This window comes from Nymphaea colorata, chromosome 1 (genome assembly GCF_008831285.2).
Source record: "Nymphaea colorata isolate Beijing-Zhang1983 chromosome 1, ASM883128v2, whole genome shotgun sequence".
In the NCBI taxonomy this organism is placed as follows: domain Eukaryota; kingdom Viridiplantae; phylum Streptophyta; class Magnoliopsida; order Nymphaeales; family Nymphaeaceae; genus Nymphaea; species Nymphaea colorata.
Window position 1 is genome coordinate 30,214,003 of NC_045138.2, and position 17,951 is coordinate 30,231,953.

General features: G+C 35.8%; 1 protein-coding gene across 5 annotated transcripts in view; it reads right to left on the reverse strand.

Moving 5' to 3' along the window:
* Nucleotides 1–239: 239 nt before the first annotated feature.
* Nucleotides 240–17,951, reverse strand: part of LOC116257273 (nuclear pore complex protein NUP205) — a 36,266-nt gene continuing 18,554 nt past the window's right edge. For 2 of the 5 annotated variants that reach the window (XM_031633899.2, XM_031633892.2), the window contains 24 exons: nucleotides 17,572–17,722; nucleotides 17,376–17,488; nucleotides 17,209–17,290; nucleotides 17,044–17,130; nucleotides 16,877–16,954; nucleotides 14,994–15,197; nucleotides 14,295–14,387; nucleotides 11,933–12,046; nucleotides 11,611–11,778; nucleotides 11,471–11,526; nucleotides 11,311–11,383; nucleotides 11,044–11,234; nucleotides 10,826–10,955; nucleotides 10,646–10,723; nucleotides 6,574–6,738; nucleotides 4,153–4,326; nucleotides 3,956–4,093; nucleotides 3,450–3,593; nucleotides 3,233–3,355; nucleotides 3,060–3,155; nucleotides 2,229–2,366; nucleotides 2,047–2,147; nucleotides 1,466–1,745; nucleotides 240–700 (listed from right to left, as the gene is read on the reverse strand). In XM_031633899.2, coding sequence (XP_031489759.1) covers nucleotides 617–700; nucleotides 1,466–1,745; nucleotides 2,047–2,147; nucleotides 2,229–2,366; nucleotides 3,060–3,155; nucleotides 3,233–3,355; nucleotides 3,450–3,593; nucleotides 3,956–4,093; nucleotides 4,153–4,326; nucleotides 6,574–6,738; nucleotides 10,646–10,723; nucleotides 10,826–10,955; nucleotides 11,044–11,234; nucleotides 11,311–11,383; nucleotides 11,471–11,526; nucleotides 11,611–11,778; nucleotides 11,933–12,046; nucleotides 14,295–14,387; nucleotides 14,994–15,197; nucleotides 16,877–16,954; nucleotides 17,044–17,130; nucleotides 17,209–17,290; nucleotides 17,376–17,488; nucleotides 17,572–17,722 — 3,061 coding nt within the window. In that variant the 3' untranslated portion in view covers nucleotides 240–616. The remainder of the gene's footprint in view (nucleotides 701–1,465; nucleotides 1,746–2,046; nucleotides 2,148–2,228; nucleotides 2,367–3,059; nucleotides 3,156–3,232; nucleotides 3,356–3,449; nucleotides 3,594–3,955; nucleotides 4,094–4,152; nucleotides 4,327–6,573; nucleotides 6,739–10,645; nucleotides 10,724–10,825; nucleotides 10,956–11,043; nucleotides 11,235–11,310; nucleotides 11,384–11,470; nucleotides 11,527–11,610; nucleotides 11,779–11,932; nucleotides 12,047–14,294; nucleotides 14,388–14,993; nucleotides 15,198–16,876; nucleotides 16,955–17,043; nucleotides 17,131–17,208; nucleotides 17,291–17,375; nucleotides 17,489–17,571; nucleotides 17,723–17,951) is intronic. The other 3 variants (XR_004173334.2, XM_031633912.2, XM_031633905.2) reach the window with 3 other exon arrangements.

Consider the following 17,951-nt stretch of genomic DNA (forward strand, 5'->3'; position numbering starts at 1 on the left):
CCCACCACATCAAAACCTTGATGTTTCGAAGAAGTGGGAGCTGCCTATTCCTTGCCTGCGCAAATGGGTTATGTTTGGCTGTATAGTTAGCGGTGATTGAGGGACAACATAGCAGAACCCGTTTCAAAACCTCGATAAAAAAGGTAACAGGAAGGGAGAGGTTTGACCCATGTAAGCCACGATGGGACAAACTACAGACATTCCATGCAAAACACAAAAGAAATAGTAGTAGAGTTACGGCAGAGAAATCCAACACTCAGCTTAATTTACAAATCTTTACTTGCCACATTGCTTGGTTCAACTAATTTCATACGGAAGTTACAGCAATTTAAGGGCAGAGAACATTGTGAACAGGCGGGATATACATTACTAACAGCAGATACAAAACTATCAGCGGACACTGTGAGGTGGCACAGAGGGCGTATTTCCAAGCGAAACCTCAAAAATGTCAGATGCACCTATTTTCACATAACAAATTCACTAAACAGTTATAATATATAACAATAATGTTATAATAAAGAACCTTGAAAACGGAACTTTTTGTGCAGATGCCATGACGGGGTACCCCTTTAAAAGAAGGATCGGGTGGATCAAAATCACTCCATACAACTTGACGTCATAATTCCATACGTTGGGCAGCGAGTTCCTTGAGAGACCTAACGAGCCTGTGGAACACTTTCAAGCTGTGACCAACCTTTTCCTACAGAGAAATTCCTTGTTAAAAGCTATATACGTGTTCAGAAGGCTGAAAGAACAATATAGATGCTTAAAGAGTCCATTTGTAGACCGTGTACTCATCAAGAATTGCACGCATAAAGGGCATGACTAATACCAAGAAAACTATTACATGATAAGGTTTTTGGTTAAAAATAACAGGTTAGTGTGAAAACCTTTCCTCTAATTTTCAGGTACTTCCTCTATAAATTTCCTACGGCACAGAGACAGCATGAATAAGCAGATTTAATCGCAAAACAAAAATCTGATAAAAGGATCAGGCTGGATTCCCTATAGCAAAGCTGTTGGCTGCTAACAAGTTGGAGCAAAAGTCCCTAAAATGAGTAAATGGACTAGGTGATCCTTGTCAGTTTCAAAACAATAAAATAGGATTAAGCAGATAAATAAAAATTATATCTAAAAGAATAATTAAAGACGTAGGAAAGGGAACTATATATATGCAGCAAAAGCAACAATATACAAAATTATACAACAAAAATTATAAGGAGAGTTAAAATCAATCTCATCCCATATTGGAAAAAAATTGATTCATGCACACATAACGGTATCAGACGGCAAAAGAAAGCCTGGGTTGCACTCTTGTGTGGCTAAGGAAACAACTCTTTGGCAGGTCTCATATACAGACTGCAATATGTCAAATGAGTAAATCGAAGCTCTAATTGGAACAATCACCTGAAAAGGTAATATGGAAGAATACAAAAGAAATGAAACACTAATACAACAAGCATACCTCATTCAATAATGAAAGCTGCTCCAGGGTGGGAAGTAGATTTGTACACAGTAATTGGATGTCTTGTTTTCTACTGGCACTATTTTCCAATACAGAATCAAATTTAAAAAGAACCAAATAAATATGAATTTCACATAATGCAGAAGCTAAAGATGAATACCTGTCTTGAAAATGTATGAAAAGAATATTAAGTGCATGCTCTAAAATTCGAAGAAAGAGCATGATAAGCTGACCCCTCTTCCCTGCAGCTCGGCACATTTCAAGCATCGCAACATGCCTCCTGATTGCAACATGATAAGAAAAAAAAGCTTCAATTTTACATACTGAAAGAGTCATTCAGAAGTAGCTAGAAAATGTTGTATCTAAAACAAAGCATTGGAGACAGATCTAAGTTAGACAGGAAAATGGAAGACTATCAAAAAATATCTAGCACATGTGCACATGTATAAACAATAAAGTGAATGTCAATCTAAAGTACCATTAAACTTCTAGAAAACTAATTATACAATGGTGTGCATTAATTAAACCATGAAAAGGATAAATGCAAACACAAAGAAACAAACTGTGACATAAAGAGTTACCTCTTCTGCATGCTATCAGATGCCAAAATATAATCTTGACGCATGAACATATCGATAATTTCATCAACCTCATACCTGGACAGGTCGTTGATGTCCAGGACCTGAAAAACAAGCAAAATGTGTAAATAACTCTGATCTCCTATAGCATTAGCTACAGTAAGATAAAAAGGAGAAGAGCATACCTTGCTTAGCAGTAATGTTTTCTCATCAATAGCAGTAAAGAGAGCTGTTGTAATAGAAGTAAGAAATGTAACAACTAATGGCAATGTAGGCTGCAGCTGCCCACCAGGGAAGTTGGAGTTACCATGACTGGCTGAAATCTGTTAGAACAGACAGGAAGAAAAAGGCTCAATTGCAGCAGTGAACATTTACAGAAGCCTACTATAACCCACATGTCTCATGATTATCATATAGCAATTCGCAAACCAATTGTTATAAAAAAAATAAAAAAGTGAGTTTAAATATTGTGATAAGCCTGTAGCACAATGGTAGCAAGAAACAGAAACAGCTTAGCGAGAGGAAAATCACGATGGAATTTGCTGTTAGTGTACAAATGTCAGGCAAACAAGAAACTTAAGGCTCATTCCATAGTTATCTCTAACTTATATTTATATCAAGCACCTCGAAGATCCTAATGCAGCTTAAAGAAAAAGGCCCAATGATTTTGGTTCAAGAAACTTAAGACTCGTTCAACAGGGACTTAAATTTTCACTTCGAGATACATGAGTTAAAAATCACCACCCCACCCTAACAATAAAAAATTGAAGGCTTGGCTCATACTTAATAAAGCTTGAGGGAGAAAACAAGCTCAAGCTCGGTAGTCAAGCTCCACTTGAGCATGAGAATTCTCAAGAAGGTAACAATCCAAGCTTTAAGGCAGCTCAACAAGTGTCCATGATACTATCAAGTCGTGGTAACATATAAACAACTCTTAACAGTAAACAATATACACCCATATCAAGCACAATAAGTCTCAAACTTCAGGAGACAATCAACAAGTTGATTTTGCATACCTGCAGTTTAAGGCCCTTCCTCATGATCAAGAAATAAAGATAAGAAATCAAACTATAGCACAATCGGGACAACAAAAATCCTGATTTCTTTACAACCTGGAGAAATTATGAAAAATTAAAAACAAGCTCCAACAAGGAAGACAAAATCAGATATATATGAATTATATTTATACCTCAGCAGATCGAGAAGAATATGGACGATGAAAAGACTCCGCATCATAAGAAAATAACTCATTCATTAAGCCAAACAGAGCTTGCACAAAACCAAAGTCGTCATGCTCATCATAAGGCCAAACCTAAAGAACAAATACCATAGATCACTTAGCTCCAATTAACCCTGTTGTAACAAAAATATAGTTTCTGGAGATTAGAACCTAAATACCATGTTACCTTGGTAACAATGGCTACAGCAGTATCAACCAGCTCCAAAGTTGAGTCATTAGCAGAAAGCAGCTCCTCCCGAAGAGCAACATCAAATATCACTTGGTGCTCCTTGGTGAATTCAACAATATCTCTGACAACCTTGTTCTTTACCTATGACACACAATAAAAGACAAATTTCACAAAAATTGCACTAGTAAACACTACATCAGTCTTCACTGAAGGTAACATTTCCATGCAAACCCCATATGGGAAAAAGAACAAAGGAAATCACAGATTGGAGAACTTAAGAGGACCTCAAGTCAATTAAATTTAGACCACAGGGGTACATTAGGACCTCAGTAGAAACTACACAGAAAGTAGATAAAAGATATTGTCGTATAAGCACCTAATGGCATATTCCATGCCATAATGTGATTATGGTCCATGCTATGATGTAAAAACTAGAAAGGAAATACATATCTAAACAAAGCACTAACGTAAACAAATAACAAAGTGCTAGGTAGCAGGCAAACCTCAAAGAAATCAGAGACATCAACCAGTGAAGTCAAACATAAAATCAGTCTGAGAACAGCAGGGACAAGCAGAAACTGTTTGTTCATCCCTCCAAGCATATCATTGCCGACCATGGAATCTGACCACTGGAAACCACCCTGGTGGAAACAAGAATCAGTAGTAATAAATTTAAAGACGAAAAAAAACAAACTTTTACCTGAATATAACGGTCTAATGCTTTCCATGGAGTAAGATGTTCAAGAGTGTTCATGGAGAACAAAATCTGAACACCAGATTTTCGGTACTTGCAACTAATTCGAACAAGCAGTGAAATCTCTGCCTCAATCGTACACAGTTTCTGCACGGAATCAAGCATAGCCCGAGAAGTATCCTGCAAGATTATTTTGGTGATTAAAAGGAGAAATAAATTAGCCTACTCAAAAAGCTGACAAAAGATGCAGCGGGACTAATTTTAAATGGACTGGAAGCATCACTGATTTCCAACATAAAATAAGACATGCAAAATATAAGAAAAACTTATTTCAAGAACTTCAAAGGATCAGTGTTGCCAATATGATTGACCAGCTCCAAAATATCAATCATGCAAAGACATTTTCAAAACATCTGAGGTACTGGTAAGTGGATTTCTAAGAAGGATAGTAGGTTGAAGATATTGAAAATGTAATAATTAGTTTCTAGATAGAATGATGACAGTCATCAGCAAGCTACATTAAAGACGAGAAGCATACATCCTCAATTTACACAAGATGAGAAAAGAAAAATGTGAAAAACTGGAGAACAGAAATTTCATTTACAAATGCTTCAAAATAAAGATCACCAACTTGAAAATTATCAGCAGAAATGACTTCCGGTTCCAAGTTATTGAATACATTGAAACAGGGTATACTTTCAAGAAAAATCTAGAAAGTAAAAACTCAAAAAAGAGATTCATGGTCCTGAACATGCCAGAATGCTCAGCAGGTTATCACTAGATATGACATCTGGTCCTGTGATGCTTAGTGAGTTGTGCACATTGGTCCCAACTCCCAACTAGTGCATATTGAATGCATGGAAATAAAGTTACACTTCCTTTTCTATATCTATAATATTCTAGAAAGAAAGTAGGGATTCAACAAAGAGATTCAGGATTCTGACCATGAGCAGAACGCTAGCAGTCTATTCACAGGGGATTGGCTAGAGGTCATCAGATGCCTTAGGGCATAATTAAAAAAACAATATTTTAGAAAAATGCAGTTAGCTGTCATCACACAAGCTACTCGTAGACAGACAGTAGCAATAATGACCCGTGAAGAAGCACAGAGCCACAGACCTAGTCCAAGTCCTAACATCCACACAATTCTAACAGGCATTTTAGGAACCATTCAGTTTGAAAAGACATGTCATATATATGTATTTGGATCTGGATTGGATCCAACTTATGAAAGTTGTGTCGTCTTTACAAGTCCCAACATGACATGGGAGCATGATTGTTATTTTTGCAACATTTAATGTACTTTTATGTCTTGTAATGAGAATAGGACACACCAAATAGAGTGAGGTTGCTGTCACATTGTTCAAGGAACCCCTTTCTCTGTGTCATCACTTATGAATATCAATTAAAAGATGCAACATGGTATCAGAGCCACAGATCAGAGGCAGTATGCTTCCAAACGTATGACACTGCCATCACAACAAGCCATGCAAAATGAACAGGCAGCATGCTTGCTCCCACATTTATAAACAGGAAGGGGGCAACTACTGCCCATACTGACAGTCTGATTGAAGCCCCATCTAGGTATCTTCACTTGGCAGCCCATTCACAACATCTCCACATATTTAATGTCTCAATTATCTTCATGGACATCAAAAATATTATGCTTATATAGCCAAATAGTACATGGAACAAAAAATCAAATCATTTTGATGTAATGAAAAAAATCTTCAACATGAGTAATGAAAAAAATCTTCAACATGACTATACTGCAATAGTCACTGTTGCTCTGCGAAAAATTGGTTAACAGTTTAAATTTTTCTGTTTCTTTTATCATTTTAATCACTATCTTGACTTTCAAAAATGCTTTGTAAGAAAATTGTCTGTACATACACTCCGAACTTCAGAATTCTCAGCTGACTCGGTGACTCAATCTTCAACCAGGTCAAAAAATGGAAAAACCAAGAAATCACTGGAATTAGCGGAGTCATGGAATGACTAGGCTAAGCATTAAGTTTCAACAAGTTAGCGAGCCTGAGACGGCTGAGTGATTGAGTGTTTTTGGTGATTGGCTTCGAGTGTGATTTTCTTTCACCAATTTGGGATGCTTTTTGTACCCATTTGTGACTTAGTGTTCCTGACACACTCATCCAGGATTGTATGACATGCACATTGACAAGAAAGAGGAAAGAAAATCAGCAGCAAAGACTGATATAATGCCCATTCTAATAATTACTACGAAAAGATACTGGTCATATCATTCACAAAAATGTTGCAACACTTTATCAGTCCTGCACTTGAGTCCGAAGATATGCAAGTAGACATATGATCTACGAAAAGAATGGTATTCTAATGTGGAAACTTACCAAAAAAAGGCAAGTCAGTCAAACATACTGCCAATGCATGAAAAATGATTGAACATATTACCAGAAATGACGAATTCCTAATGTCAGATAGGCAAGACTGCAGCAGTCCTCTGCTTTGGAGATGAGACAAAAAAAATTGATCTCGATCGATGCTGATTAATGTGTCCAAGACAAAAATTGAAATAGTCCTCCCAATTTCACTTGCATGTTTTGCATCCTTTACAATCTATAAATCAAAAATGAATGAAATTAGGGAACAAGATAAGACGGGGATGATAAAATAGTGCACAAACAAAATTGGAAAAGAAAAAGCAGGCTATGACCAAAACTTCAACGAGAAACAACATATATGTAAAAAGTGCACAAGAATTTGACTCTTATAACTAGTCCCTAGTCTTGGGATGGACAGTCCAAACTGAAACACAAATGCACTTGAAAACAAGGACACAAAGGATGAAGCAATGCAATATAAAAACAATTTTTCACAATAATGATCAACCATGGTATAAAATCTGAGGCATAATACCCAGCACAGCCTGAGTGAGAAACAAATGGAGCTGCTTTCATGCAACATGAAGATTTAATGGAAGAATGGAAGTACTAGTTGAATAAGTTTTCATTCAAGGCAGAAGGATAATGGAACTTTGTCCTCCAGGACACCGAGAAGAATGAAGGTGGGAGGATGAATACAAGAGACAAGACAAGTTGCTCCAAAGAATGTGTCACTGTGATTTGAGGACTCAGATGGTAACCACAATTTAGACATGTAAAGTGATGCTTTTGGCAGCATGTAAAACTGTGATAAGCAGGCAAAGACTTTTCAGAAGCATTGACAAGAATAAAAATGCCAAAAGAGCAGAGAAAACAAACAGGCAGGACTCAAAAAAACAATTTTGCACAAGGCTCTACAGGCATCTAAAAATACATAACAAAGTCCAATTCATAGTCACAAATAACATTTTGGAGTTTTAAACTCTGGTATCATATAGCGAGCTTGAAAAAAACAGGAAAAATATGATAAATTTTTAAAATATTAAAAAAACCAAAAGTGGGGGGAAAATAAAATAAGTGAGAAACTACTAACACAAACATCAAAAGATAAGTAGATTTGCAACAAATAAAAAATAGAAAATGAAAAAAAAAAACTGTTTGGCATTAAAAAAAAGCAAAAAAAAAACTCGTTAAGTTTTTAACGTTTTTTAAAAAAAAGTATTTTTTAGTTTTAAATGGCAATTTAATTTATCGTCATTTTTTGCCTTTTTTTCGAAAAAAAATGCGTTTTTTTGTGACTATGGTCCAAATAATGCAAAAGCAATATGAGAATAAGGAGGCTGCTCTGTAGTATGAACTAAGAAGAGGTAGGGAAAATGCACTGTGGACTGGATACTAAGTGTAAACTAGGCACTGGAACTGGCTTGTTTAATCATGTGAAATGACCAAAATTAACTAAATGAGTGGAAAGTTGTAGTCCCAAAATAATACAAAAATAACAATAAAGTTTACAAAAAGAGTATGCTTCATGTCCAAGTACATGTGTGCACATGTACACTGTACACACACGTACAGATCCACTCATGCACTCGCAGACACAACATGCACACACACACAAACATGCACACACGCAATGAGTGTGTATCGACAATTCAGCATAATAATCATGCCAACAGGAAGAGGCAACAAGAAATAAAGATAAACATATCTGCCTATGGTATTTAAGACAATAAAAAAAATGAAAATGCTGCACAAAATAATCTCCAAATTTTTAAGAAGAGACAACAAGAAATAAATTTATCTGCCTATGGTATTTAAGACAATTGAAAAAACAAAAACACTGCTCAAAATATTTTCCCAATTTTCTTAGTTCAAGGAGCTAGGGCAATCACGAAAGTCCTGATCCAAGAACTTGCCATCCCCTTAAGGGTGGAAGAGGGTCGGCTACAACCATCAAAACCAAAACGATAACATTATTACATACAATGCAGGCAAAAGACAAAAGCTAACTCCACTGCATCCAATTCATCAGCCATAAATAGAACTTGAAAACTTTCATGCTCAATTTAAATAGTAACAGAATAAACACATAAATAAAAGCACTCAGACCATATACAAATAAGAAATTCCCTCTCCCTCTACCTTAGCGTCAAAGCATGCCTTGGACAATAAAAAAACACTCCCCATGAAACACGCAAAAAAAAAACATCATGATTATCTCTGGCATTTATATATGTATATGTACCGGAGGTGCGGTTTATATATATATATATATATATATACACACACACACACACACACACATACATATACATATATACATATATAGATTATCTAAAATGTGTTATTGGTGTACTTGGTGGTTTTCTTGGTTTGCTGAAGGCACTCATGTAAAACAAGTGATGTAACTCGTATTGGTTGGGTCCAATGTTAGATATGTAACACATTATAACATAACAAAATCACACAACTTAATTTTTTTATATTAAAATCTGTTTGTGTCATTTGCAGTACACTGGGATTCCAATTGATTAACTCACCTTTGTTTTTCCTTCTTTGTGAGAGGCACATCTTATCATTTTTACTCAAAAAAAGGAAATTCGGTAGACAATTTTAACATCAGGGGTTAGCTTGGACCCCTTACTGTAGGGAATCGAACAGGATGGATTTGTCAACCACCTACGGCCATAACTCAGGGATAAGTTTTGGAAAATGAGAGAGATAAGGGGACATGTTCCCTTGGATGGCAAAAATGATCTTAGGCCAGGTAATAAGCGTCCTGTTGAAACTGGCGTTCAGAGACATGGAAACAAGTCTATGCAAAGATGGATTGTATGCAAAAAAGTCAAGATCTAATGGAAACATGGTCAATCTTCAAACTGAAATGTGTTCATGAGATGGATATCTTCTACATTCCATAACACCTTTTGCAAAAACTGAACACCCATCATATGCTTAATTCTGTGGATGGCAACTACAGACACTGTATAATATTCAAGTCTATATTAAAACAATGAAGGACTTAATTTGCAGCAAGAACAGAAAGAAAGCAACACAAAAGGACTGCATCTTCACGAGTCAACCGTAAGAATCTAAATCTTCTAAATGAAATCAAAGCAGGAAAACTACGCAACACTATGCACTGCTCAGTGGAATTATCGACTCTATGAGCCCATCAAACAGCCAGATACATGTCCAACGTGATTCTTCAATCTACTATTCCAAAGCTATGTCTATGGCATATGTCAAGAGCCTCCAGCTTACTTGGTGGCAAACATATGAAATATCTATGCTTAAACTATATCCCGGCATCCATAATTTCACGGATGGAGTTGAAATCACAAATGGTAAAAGCATACAAAAAAGGGGAAGAAAAAAAGAAAAAAAAAACTCTCTGGGAAAATGAATTGCACAAATGCAACACATATGCTACCTATAACCTAAAATGTTTCCTTAAAAATAATCAAAATGTCCATTTAAATTACTTCAATACATGAACAGGCATTAAACTAAATAGGATTTTATTATGCATGACTTGTTCTGTGGAGTCCTAAAACAATTTAATGGTCATAAACTTGAATTTTATTCTGAAGAAAAGACATAAGCTATTAAAACCATTGGAGTTCTAGTTTTGTTGCATAAAGTAACCCATAAATTTCATTTTTTTACTTTAAATGTGTAAGGATGTCTTTCATACAAAACATAGTATTCAACCTTAAGAAAGTTATGTAATCTTAAATTAAAAAAAGAAACCTTTTTGCCATTGTTTAAAATTCTCCTAGAACTAGTTTCAGGGTAGATCAAATCGGTACTCTTCACAGTTAGCTTATGTAAAGTAACGTGTCATAAGGTACAGCTACCTAACATCAACATTGGATTAACGTGGGATATGAGTTCAAAACTCTCTGCATATTTTCAAATTAAGAATACATAATTACATATAGTTCTCATCTCAGCTAAGCTAGAGCCACAAGCTTAGACAACTCAAGTTCAAGCAAGCCCAGCTTGCCTCGAAATTCTTGAGAACAGCCCTAGCTCAGTATACTAAGATCAGCACATAGATGCCACAGCAGAACCACAAGTTTTGATGTAGAAAACCATCTCATTTATCAAAAGAAAACTGAAAAATTAAAGACACTAACCACATCAAGCAGCTCACGAGCTTCCTTTTTTAATATGAAAAAATTGGCTTTGTCAAGCTCTTCATGCTCATTATCAATCTGGTAATTTTAAAAAAGAAATTGTTAAGATATGTAAAAATAACCAGTATTCAAAAGTAAAACACAAATTTACAAAGTCTAGAAATTATCACACTACAGGACCTTCTGGAGGACCACCTCCACATCCCCATCTTGCTCTTCTTGCAGCAAGAAGCGCAATAAAGGCTCAGGAATATCAGGATCAAGCATACTTTGGCAATACTGGAAATAATTTAAAAGTAAAGCATATTGCCTGAAATGGAGAAATGATTATGTCAGTAATCATTAATAAAAGGGGGACAAGAAGAGAAACAAAAACTTATTAGAACAGATATCCAGACCTCCGGCGTAGAAGTTCAGAAGATTCACGTCTGAGAATAGCAACAATGAGTTTCAGCAGTATGGACTGACATGCAGCACTTGACAATTGTGACATAGAAACAATGTCAAGGCATGTCACACTGTCAGAATCAATGTTTCCAGGGGATAGGAATCTCTCTTCACGTAACTTGGCCATGCATGTAATGGCAACCTAAAAGACAAGACATGCTTAATCAAGACAAAGCCCAACAAAATTTAACTGGCATCAAATATTATTCATCATGCACCTGTGTCAAGATTGCTGACATTTTAACAGAGCAATCTGGAGAAGCAGAAGCCTCTAATGTTGCATCTAGTACTCTGAGGAGCAAAAGAAAGAATATAAATAATATTCAATAAAATCACAAACAGATAAAGATAAAAGAAGATAGTTGTCAGTTGACACACTCAAACAAAATCTGGGAGCGGTTCTCAAGAAACATCATCCGTCTAGAAATGGATACCTGATTTCAAAAAGCAAAGGAAGTATGTTATAGGCAAGATTGTTTGTGCACAGATGTATCAAAAAAGGATGTTGTGCCATCTACCTCGACTAACTGAGACCAAGCAACTAAGAGGTGAAGTTGTGCAGCCTGCTCCTCAAGGTTGCGATTGTATCGCCAACCCCACCTTAGCAGCTGCTGGATAGAGTTCTTTAACTCAACTATTTTGCCTTCATGAACAAGGGAGACACTTTGTGGGCCCATGTTACACATCTAGATGGAAATACAAAAAAAGGAAATGTTACAACATACAGAAAAAACATGTGCTAATTGGAGACAATGAAGAGATAAATAATGTGAAATGTTTCCAAAGAACTAAAAGGTAAACTGAAATGTATACGTGGAAATGGAAATATGATATAGCAACCTGACACAGTTTTTCACCAAAGGAAGCCAGGTCAATTAACCGGTCACCTCTTTCTGAAAAATAATAAACACCGCCTTTGTCAACAGTTGCAGGGTTTTGAAGAATATTGCCAACCTACATGTGAAATCACAATAACAACAAGGAGAAAAAGGTTCAAAAGAAGGAACAAGTTTACAATAAATGGCACTTCTGATTTGATTACAATGAAAAAAGCAACCATATTCATATAGGCGTTATGATAATGGCACCATTTCTTTATTAAAAAAACAGAAACAGGTATTCCAAATTGTATGATTGTAAAGAGATATAATAACAACATCAGGAAAAAAGAAAAGGGTAAAAACATTGTCTTTATCTGAACCATAACAATCAGGAAAATTTGCTCTAGCTGAAATCATTAACAGGCATATGTAATGAGTTTTTGTTAGAAGATACATACTTAAGAGAATGTACAGGAAGATTTGTCATTTTGTGCACATTTTATATGCTCTCTATGACCCAACATTGTCATGGGATACCTAACACATAAATTTTCTAATTAACATGGTTGCAGCATCAGTAATATACCAAATATGAAGTTCAGTCAATTGTCAAGGGGTATAATGGGGAATCAACACTAACACTATTACTGGCTGTTAACTGCCCCTAAAGTTCATTTTGTTCCTTTCTGTTCAGCCAACCCCATTGTCCCAGTAACAGCTGTAAAGTTTGTATTGCAAACCAAATAGGGGAGGATCAAGGACACAATGTGTCACCATAACGTGGAACCACAGAAGTGACTGTCTAGTCACAGAAAACGCGTTTTTTTGGGAAAAAAACGCGATAAATTAACCGGCCATTTAAAACTTTTAAAAAAACACATTTTTTTGAAAAAAAAAAGTTAAAAACAAAAAAAACGTGTTTCTTTCAGTTTTTTTTACTTTTTTCATTTTTTTTCAATTTTTTTAATGTCAAACAGTTTTTTTTTATTTTCTATTTTTTATTTGTTTCAAATGTACTTATCTTTTGATGTTTGTGTTATTAGTTTCTCACATTTTTAGTTTTTTTAAATTTTTAAAAATTTACCATATTTTTCTCGTTTTTTTCAAGCTCGCCATATTATACCCGAGAAAAACCTCGCCGTTTAAAACCCCAAGGCGTTATTTGTGACTACGCATAGAACACAAGACCAAAGGAATGAGAGAGAGAGAGATGGGAAACAGCCAATAGTGGGGCAGACAGAAACGAAAGCTGCCAACAGGAGTCATTAATCAATAAGTTTGTGAAACATACTCATCAGAATGACAGCTCTGAGTTCACACAACAAAATTGCACAGAAACTGAAAATGGCAAATGACAAATGGACCTCAAAACAAAATAAGGAGAAACAAAATCTACAAAGCTCATGGGCCTAACTGATGGTCTAACAATAAAATCTAATAGAACACGGAACCTCACTGACAGGGCACTCATGTTTTTGAAATGCAATGAGAATCGCATTTTTTCCTGAGCTTCTCATATGATTCTCACATTCTTCTGCTTTTCCTTCCAAACTTCCTATGCGTCTTCCATTTCATTTCCTCATGTTGCTTCTGTGCCCCTCATACATTTAGCAATTTACCCACAAACCTTTCACTAATCTTACTTTAACAAGCACGATTTTCAGGGCTTAAGAACATAATGATTCTTAAAAAACATAATTTTGTTACACATACCTCACCACATATGATCTTAATTTTTTTTTTAACTTTATCAATTCAAACTGCCAATTTTTAAAATAACAATGAAAAAACTGGGTGTATTTGTTAGTTCAAACCACACTAACAGTTGCATCTTGATAGCTATAGGTCCCCGATTTTGTTGTAAAATAATTATAATCCTCTAGGGTTACATAATGGTAAAATTCTATCTGCGAGTGAAACAGGTGAGTTTGGTCACAGGGTTTGGTATGTGTTGTTAGGATACATATCTTAGGATTTAGCATCATTATTTGTTTTAGAATTCAATTTTTTGTTCGTATTTTTTTCAAAAAAAAATTGTAATTTTTACTTTCCTTTTGAGCTGCTCTAAGCAGCTATATTTGTAGCTGTTGGGACATCCAACACCTACATTCTCTAGCCATTGGAAGCCTAGCGGCTCCATTTTTTCCTTATTTATAAGACTTTGCCTATTTTGTAAGCTGAGAATAATCCTAGTGGTGGTACACTCAGTTGTTATAGTTACAATCACAAACTAAACTTCTATGATGAAGTTTCGAGCACATTCTAAGATACAACTGACATGGAAAACAGCCAATAAACCATGTCAAAATTGTGAAGATTTTGTTCCTTGCCCATAGCAGTCCTCAGTGTTAGCTTAATAGCACCAGAGGAGAAAACCATACCAATATATCCAAGCTCGAATTAGAAACTGATTGTGAATAATCATGAACTGCATCTGGTGCCCTAAATTGTATAATATCAAGAAGCGCCAAAACCTGCAATGTAGGAACCATGATATTAGAAGTTACTGCAGTAAAGAAACTTCAGAGAGTCCAACATCTGTCAGCAAAGCCATGGCACCTTGGTCGAAAATTCATGTCACCATATAAAACTTCTGAAGGATCAATGGAAAATGAACATTCTAATCATGCAACAAAAAAACTAAGTGGAATTCTTTTGAACAAGAGACAAATAAAATTCACCATAGCTTTACCGCAGTTTGTCAGCAAAAACTAAGACAAAAATATCATGTTTGGAGAGGAAAATGCATGGGAAATGAAAAGTAAAAGACTGCACCACCACAATAAATGCAAGAAAAACCTTTGGTACACGATTATTCCAAAATTCATTCTAAAACAACCTAAAGTATGAGTATGTGTTCCATTCCTTACCTCATGCAACTGAAACATGATGTACACAAAAAGAGTTCCATGTTCAAAGCAAAAGACCAATGGAAGTGATCCTTCGAGCCTCAGGAAACTCAAAGATCACACACACACAAAGAATTCCTTCTTGGAAGCAAAATATTAAGGGAAGTACCCTCAAAAATTTGTAACAAATCTTAACAATTTATAGTCGTCTAATCTATCAGAACAGGATACCTTGTTCTTGTCTATGTGTCTAGTCTTCATATAGTCGATCATATGCAAGCCACTATCAGTCAACGCCGAACCAGCAGATCCAACATCAGTTGTCTCTCTAGCAAACAATTGAGAAAGAACACGAAGGCAGACATCCTTATGAATTGACGAACCCACATCGCCCGCGTGCATTTCAAAAGCCAAAAGCTTCAATAGCCATGCTCTCTAGAGGGCAATAGAATAGACAAAATAAAGTTACGAAGCAAGTCTAACAAAAGAAGAAAAATACAAGACAATAAGCACTTTTACATGTTTCCCTTTTCACAATATTTATCAAAAAATCCTCTGTAGTTTATGCAACATATTATTATAAAGACTTTCGGGACACAAGAAATTTCAAATACATTCAAGCATTGCACCAATTCTAGCAATAACCCAGAATCAGGCAATACAGTAATGTATCCTTGAGCAGATAGCCATGTAGATAGAAAGGCAAGAGCACATCAAATTGATAGCCTCTGGCTACCAAGAGACAGTAAGAAACTCACGCACCCTACTAATCCCCCTCAGACTATAGGGTTAGTCCTCAGACAACTTCATTAATCAATAAGATTGGGGTTCACCAGCCCCACAGTACTTAAAGGTGATCACAATGAACCGGGTCAGGTCTGGCAAGTAACCATCAAAACCCACTTGTCATTTCTTAACCTAACCTAATTACAAGTATGCCCACTTACGGCTATCATAAATGCTCAAACTACACTATGAATCTAATCCAAAATGGATATCAACTTTTCTGATTTCTCCACTTAGTGCACTTTTTTTTTGCAGAAAAAGAAAAGGAAATCCTCTTTGATTTCCATGTCATGTAGAGCAAAAAGGCAAGGTGAATGCCTTATTAGTTATTACAGCATGAGACCGGTTTCTTCTAGCACATGGACTATCCAGTAAGTAAGCATCGCGTTGTCTGGCTACGCCCAACTCAGTTACTAACAGCTGCACCCACAATGCATCCAGTACACACGCAACTTAGATGCAGAAGCCTATTTGCAGCAACAGTGTAACACAGATTCCAAGTTAATTTCTTACAACTTTATGCAGATCAGACTTGGTACAACAAGAGACATGTTGTAGTGGTCACCAAAACAAGCAACTACTTTCAACAAAGATGAGCTTCCTGAAGAACTTTTCTTAATGAATGTTCCTTGACTGAGCATGACATTTGAAATTATAAAGTTTTATTCAACCACAAAAGATGCTCTCAGAAAACAACTGATACTAGCAAATATTAAAAAGTTTCTTAATACCTTTGAAAGATTTTATCAGAAGGGTCTGAATGTTCTTGGAGTATCTATTCCTTAAAATATTTTTTTTTCAACAAATTTCTTATACCTTTTGGCCTTCGCTTGCAATTATAACCTTCAAAAGCAAAATTGATTTTTTTTCCCCCCTCGGGCCACTTCCAGTCATGTTGGAAGGATAGTGTGCTTTTCATATCACCTACATTGTTTTCTCTCAGAGGTGACCAACACAATAGACTAGAGGCCATAGGCAGCGCATCTTTGCAACTCATAGAGACCATTCCAATAAGCAATCAAATTTCTGGTTGATGGTCCTTCCAATAACAAGAAAATTTTTCTGTAAAGATAAAATTGACAGAAGCTAACCTTTAAATATTTATGACCACTGAAGCAATTTATCCAGACAGCAAGGCAATGCCCCCATTATTTTGTACAATTTTATACAAACAATATTGTGAGTACTAAAAGGTTTCTTTTGGGGTTAAGAGACAGACAAAAAGGGAAGGATTCATATCGTAATAAGGTAGAACAAAAAGGGAAGAACCCTCAATTGTGAAAATGCTAGAGGAAATGCAAGCAAAGGAACCAAAACTTGATGCTCACCTGCTGCAGTGAACTAACACGAAGTGAATGATTTGTATGTCTTTTAGGAAGAGGAAGAACTGCAAAAGATTCCAAGTGCTGGAAGCATGAAACAAGAAAACTAGATGTGTCACATAAGATGCAGCAGAATGACAGACCCTTTTCGTGACACTAGAAGCAGAACTTACCTTTGAAAAAAATTGGTACTTTTTGCTTGCCAGTAGATCACTAACAGCATTTCCCGTCAAGGGATCCAAGCATAACTCAAACACCAACTAATTATCAAGAAGGTAATTTTAGCATGTACAAGAAATAAAGAACCCTTCAAGCTTGGAAATCAAAATAAGACTGACCTGAAAACCAAATTCATGGAGTGATGCATTAACATCAGGAAAATTCATGGTCTCCAAGACATCGAGAATAACTCTCAAGCAACTGGAAAAGCAACATAGTTGGTTAAAAGTAGATGGTCAAGGAAACCAACTGAATATTGCAAGGCAAAGTATGCCCTTGTCTCTACCTGTAATGATATTTTGGCTGCAAGGCTGTCCTTTCTATGGATGAATCGACATCAAATTTCAGAAGTAAATGTGTTAGATTAGGGGCAGGTCGGCTAATGTTGTCGATAAGAAGCTGAAATAGCAAAATATAACACCCAATCATATCCCAGAAAAAAAGACTTTTGCACTACAACAATTGAGTTAAACAATGCTTACCTGCAGTATAAGAACACCAGAGTCATCACTAATATTATCCAAAGCCTGAGTCTCTTCAGAACGAACTTCAAGACAAGCAGCATAATCTTCAATCAAACTATCGGCAGAACCAGATTCTAAAAGTAGAGGCACCAGCTCCACCATGCGAGAACTATCAAAAGTAGAAAAGAGAGTAAAAACTTGACCTCTCACAAATCAAATATTTGTAGGTCAAAATCCAGGTTGATTCAACAATAACAACTGAATGCACCATATTCACCCACACCAAGGAGGGAAGGAAAGCTTGGTATACCTGCATTTAAACTCTTTTTTTTCTCTTTTGTCAGTTAACTTCCAATAATATCATTTAACATTTCGTTAATTGTAACAGACAGTTACTC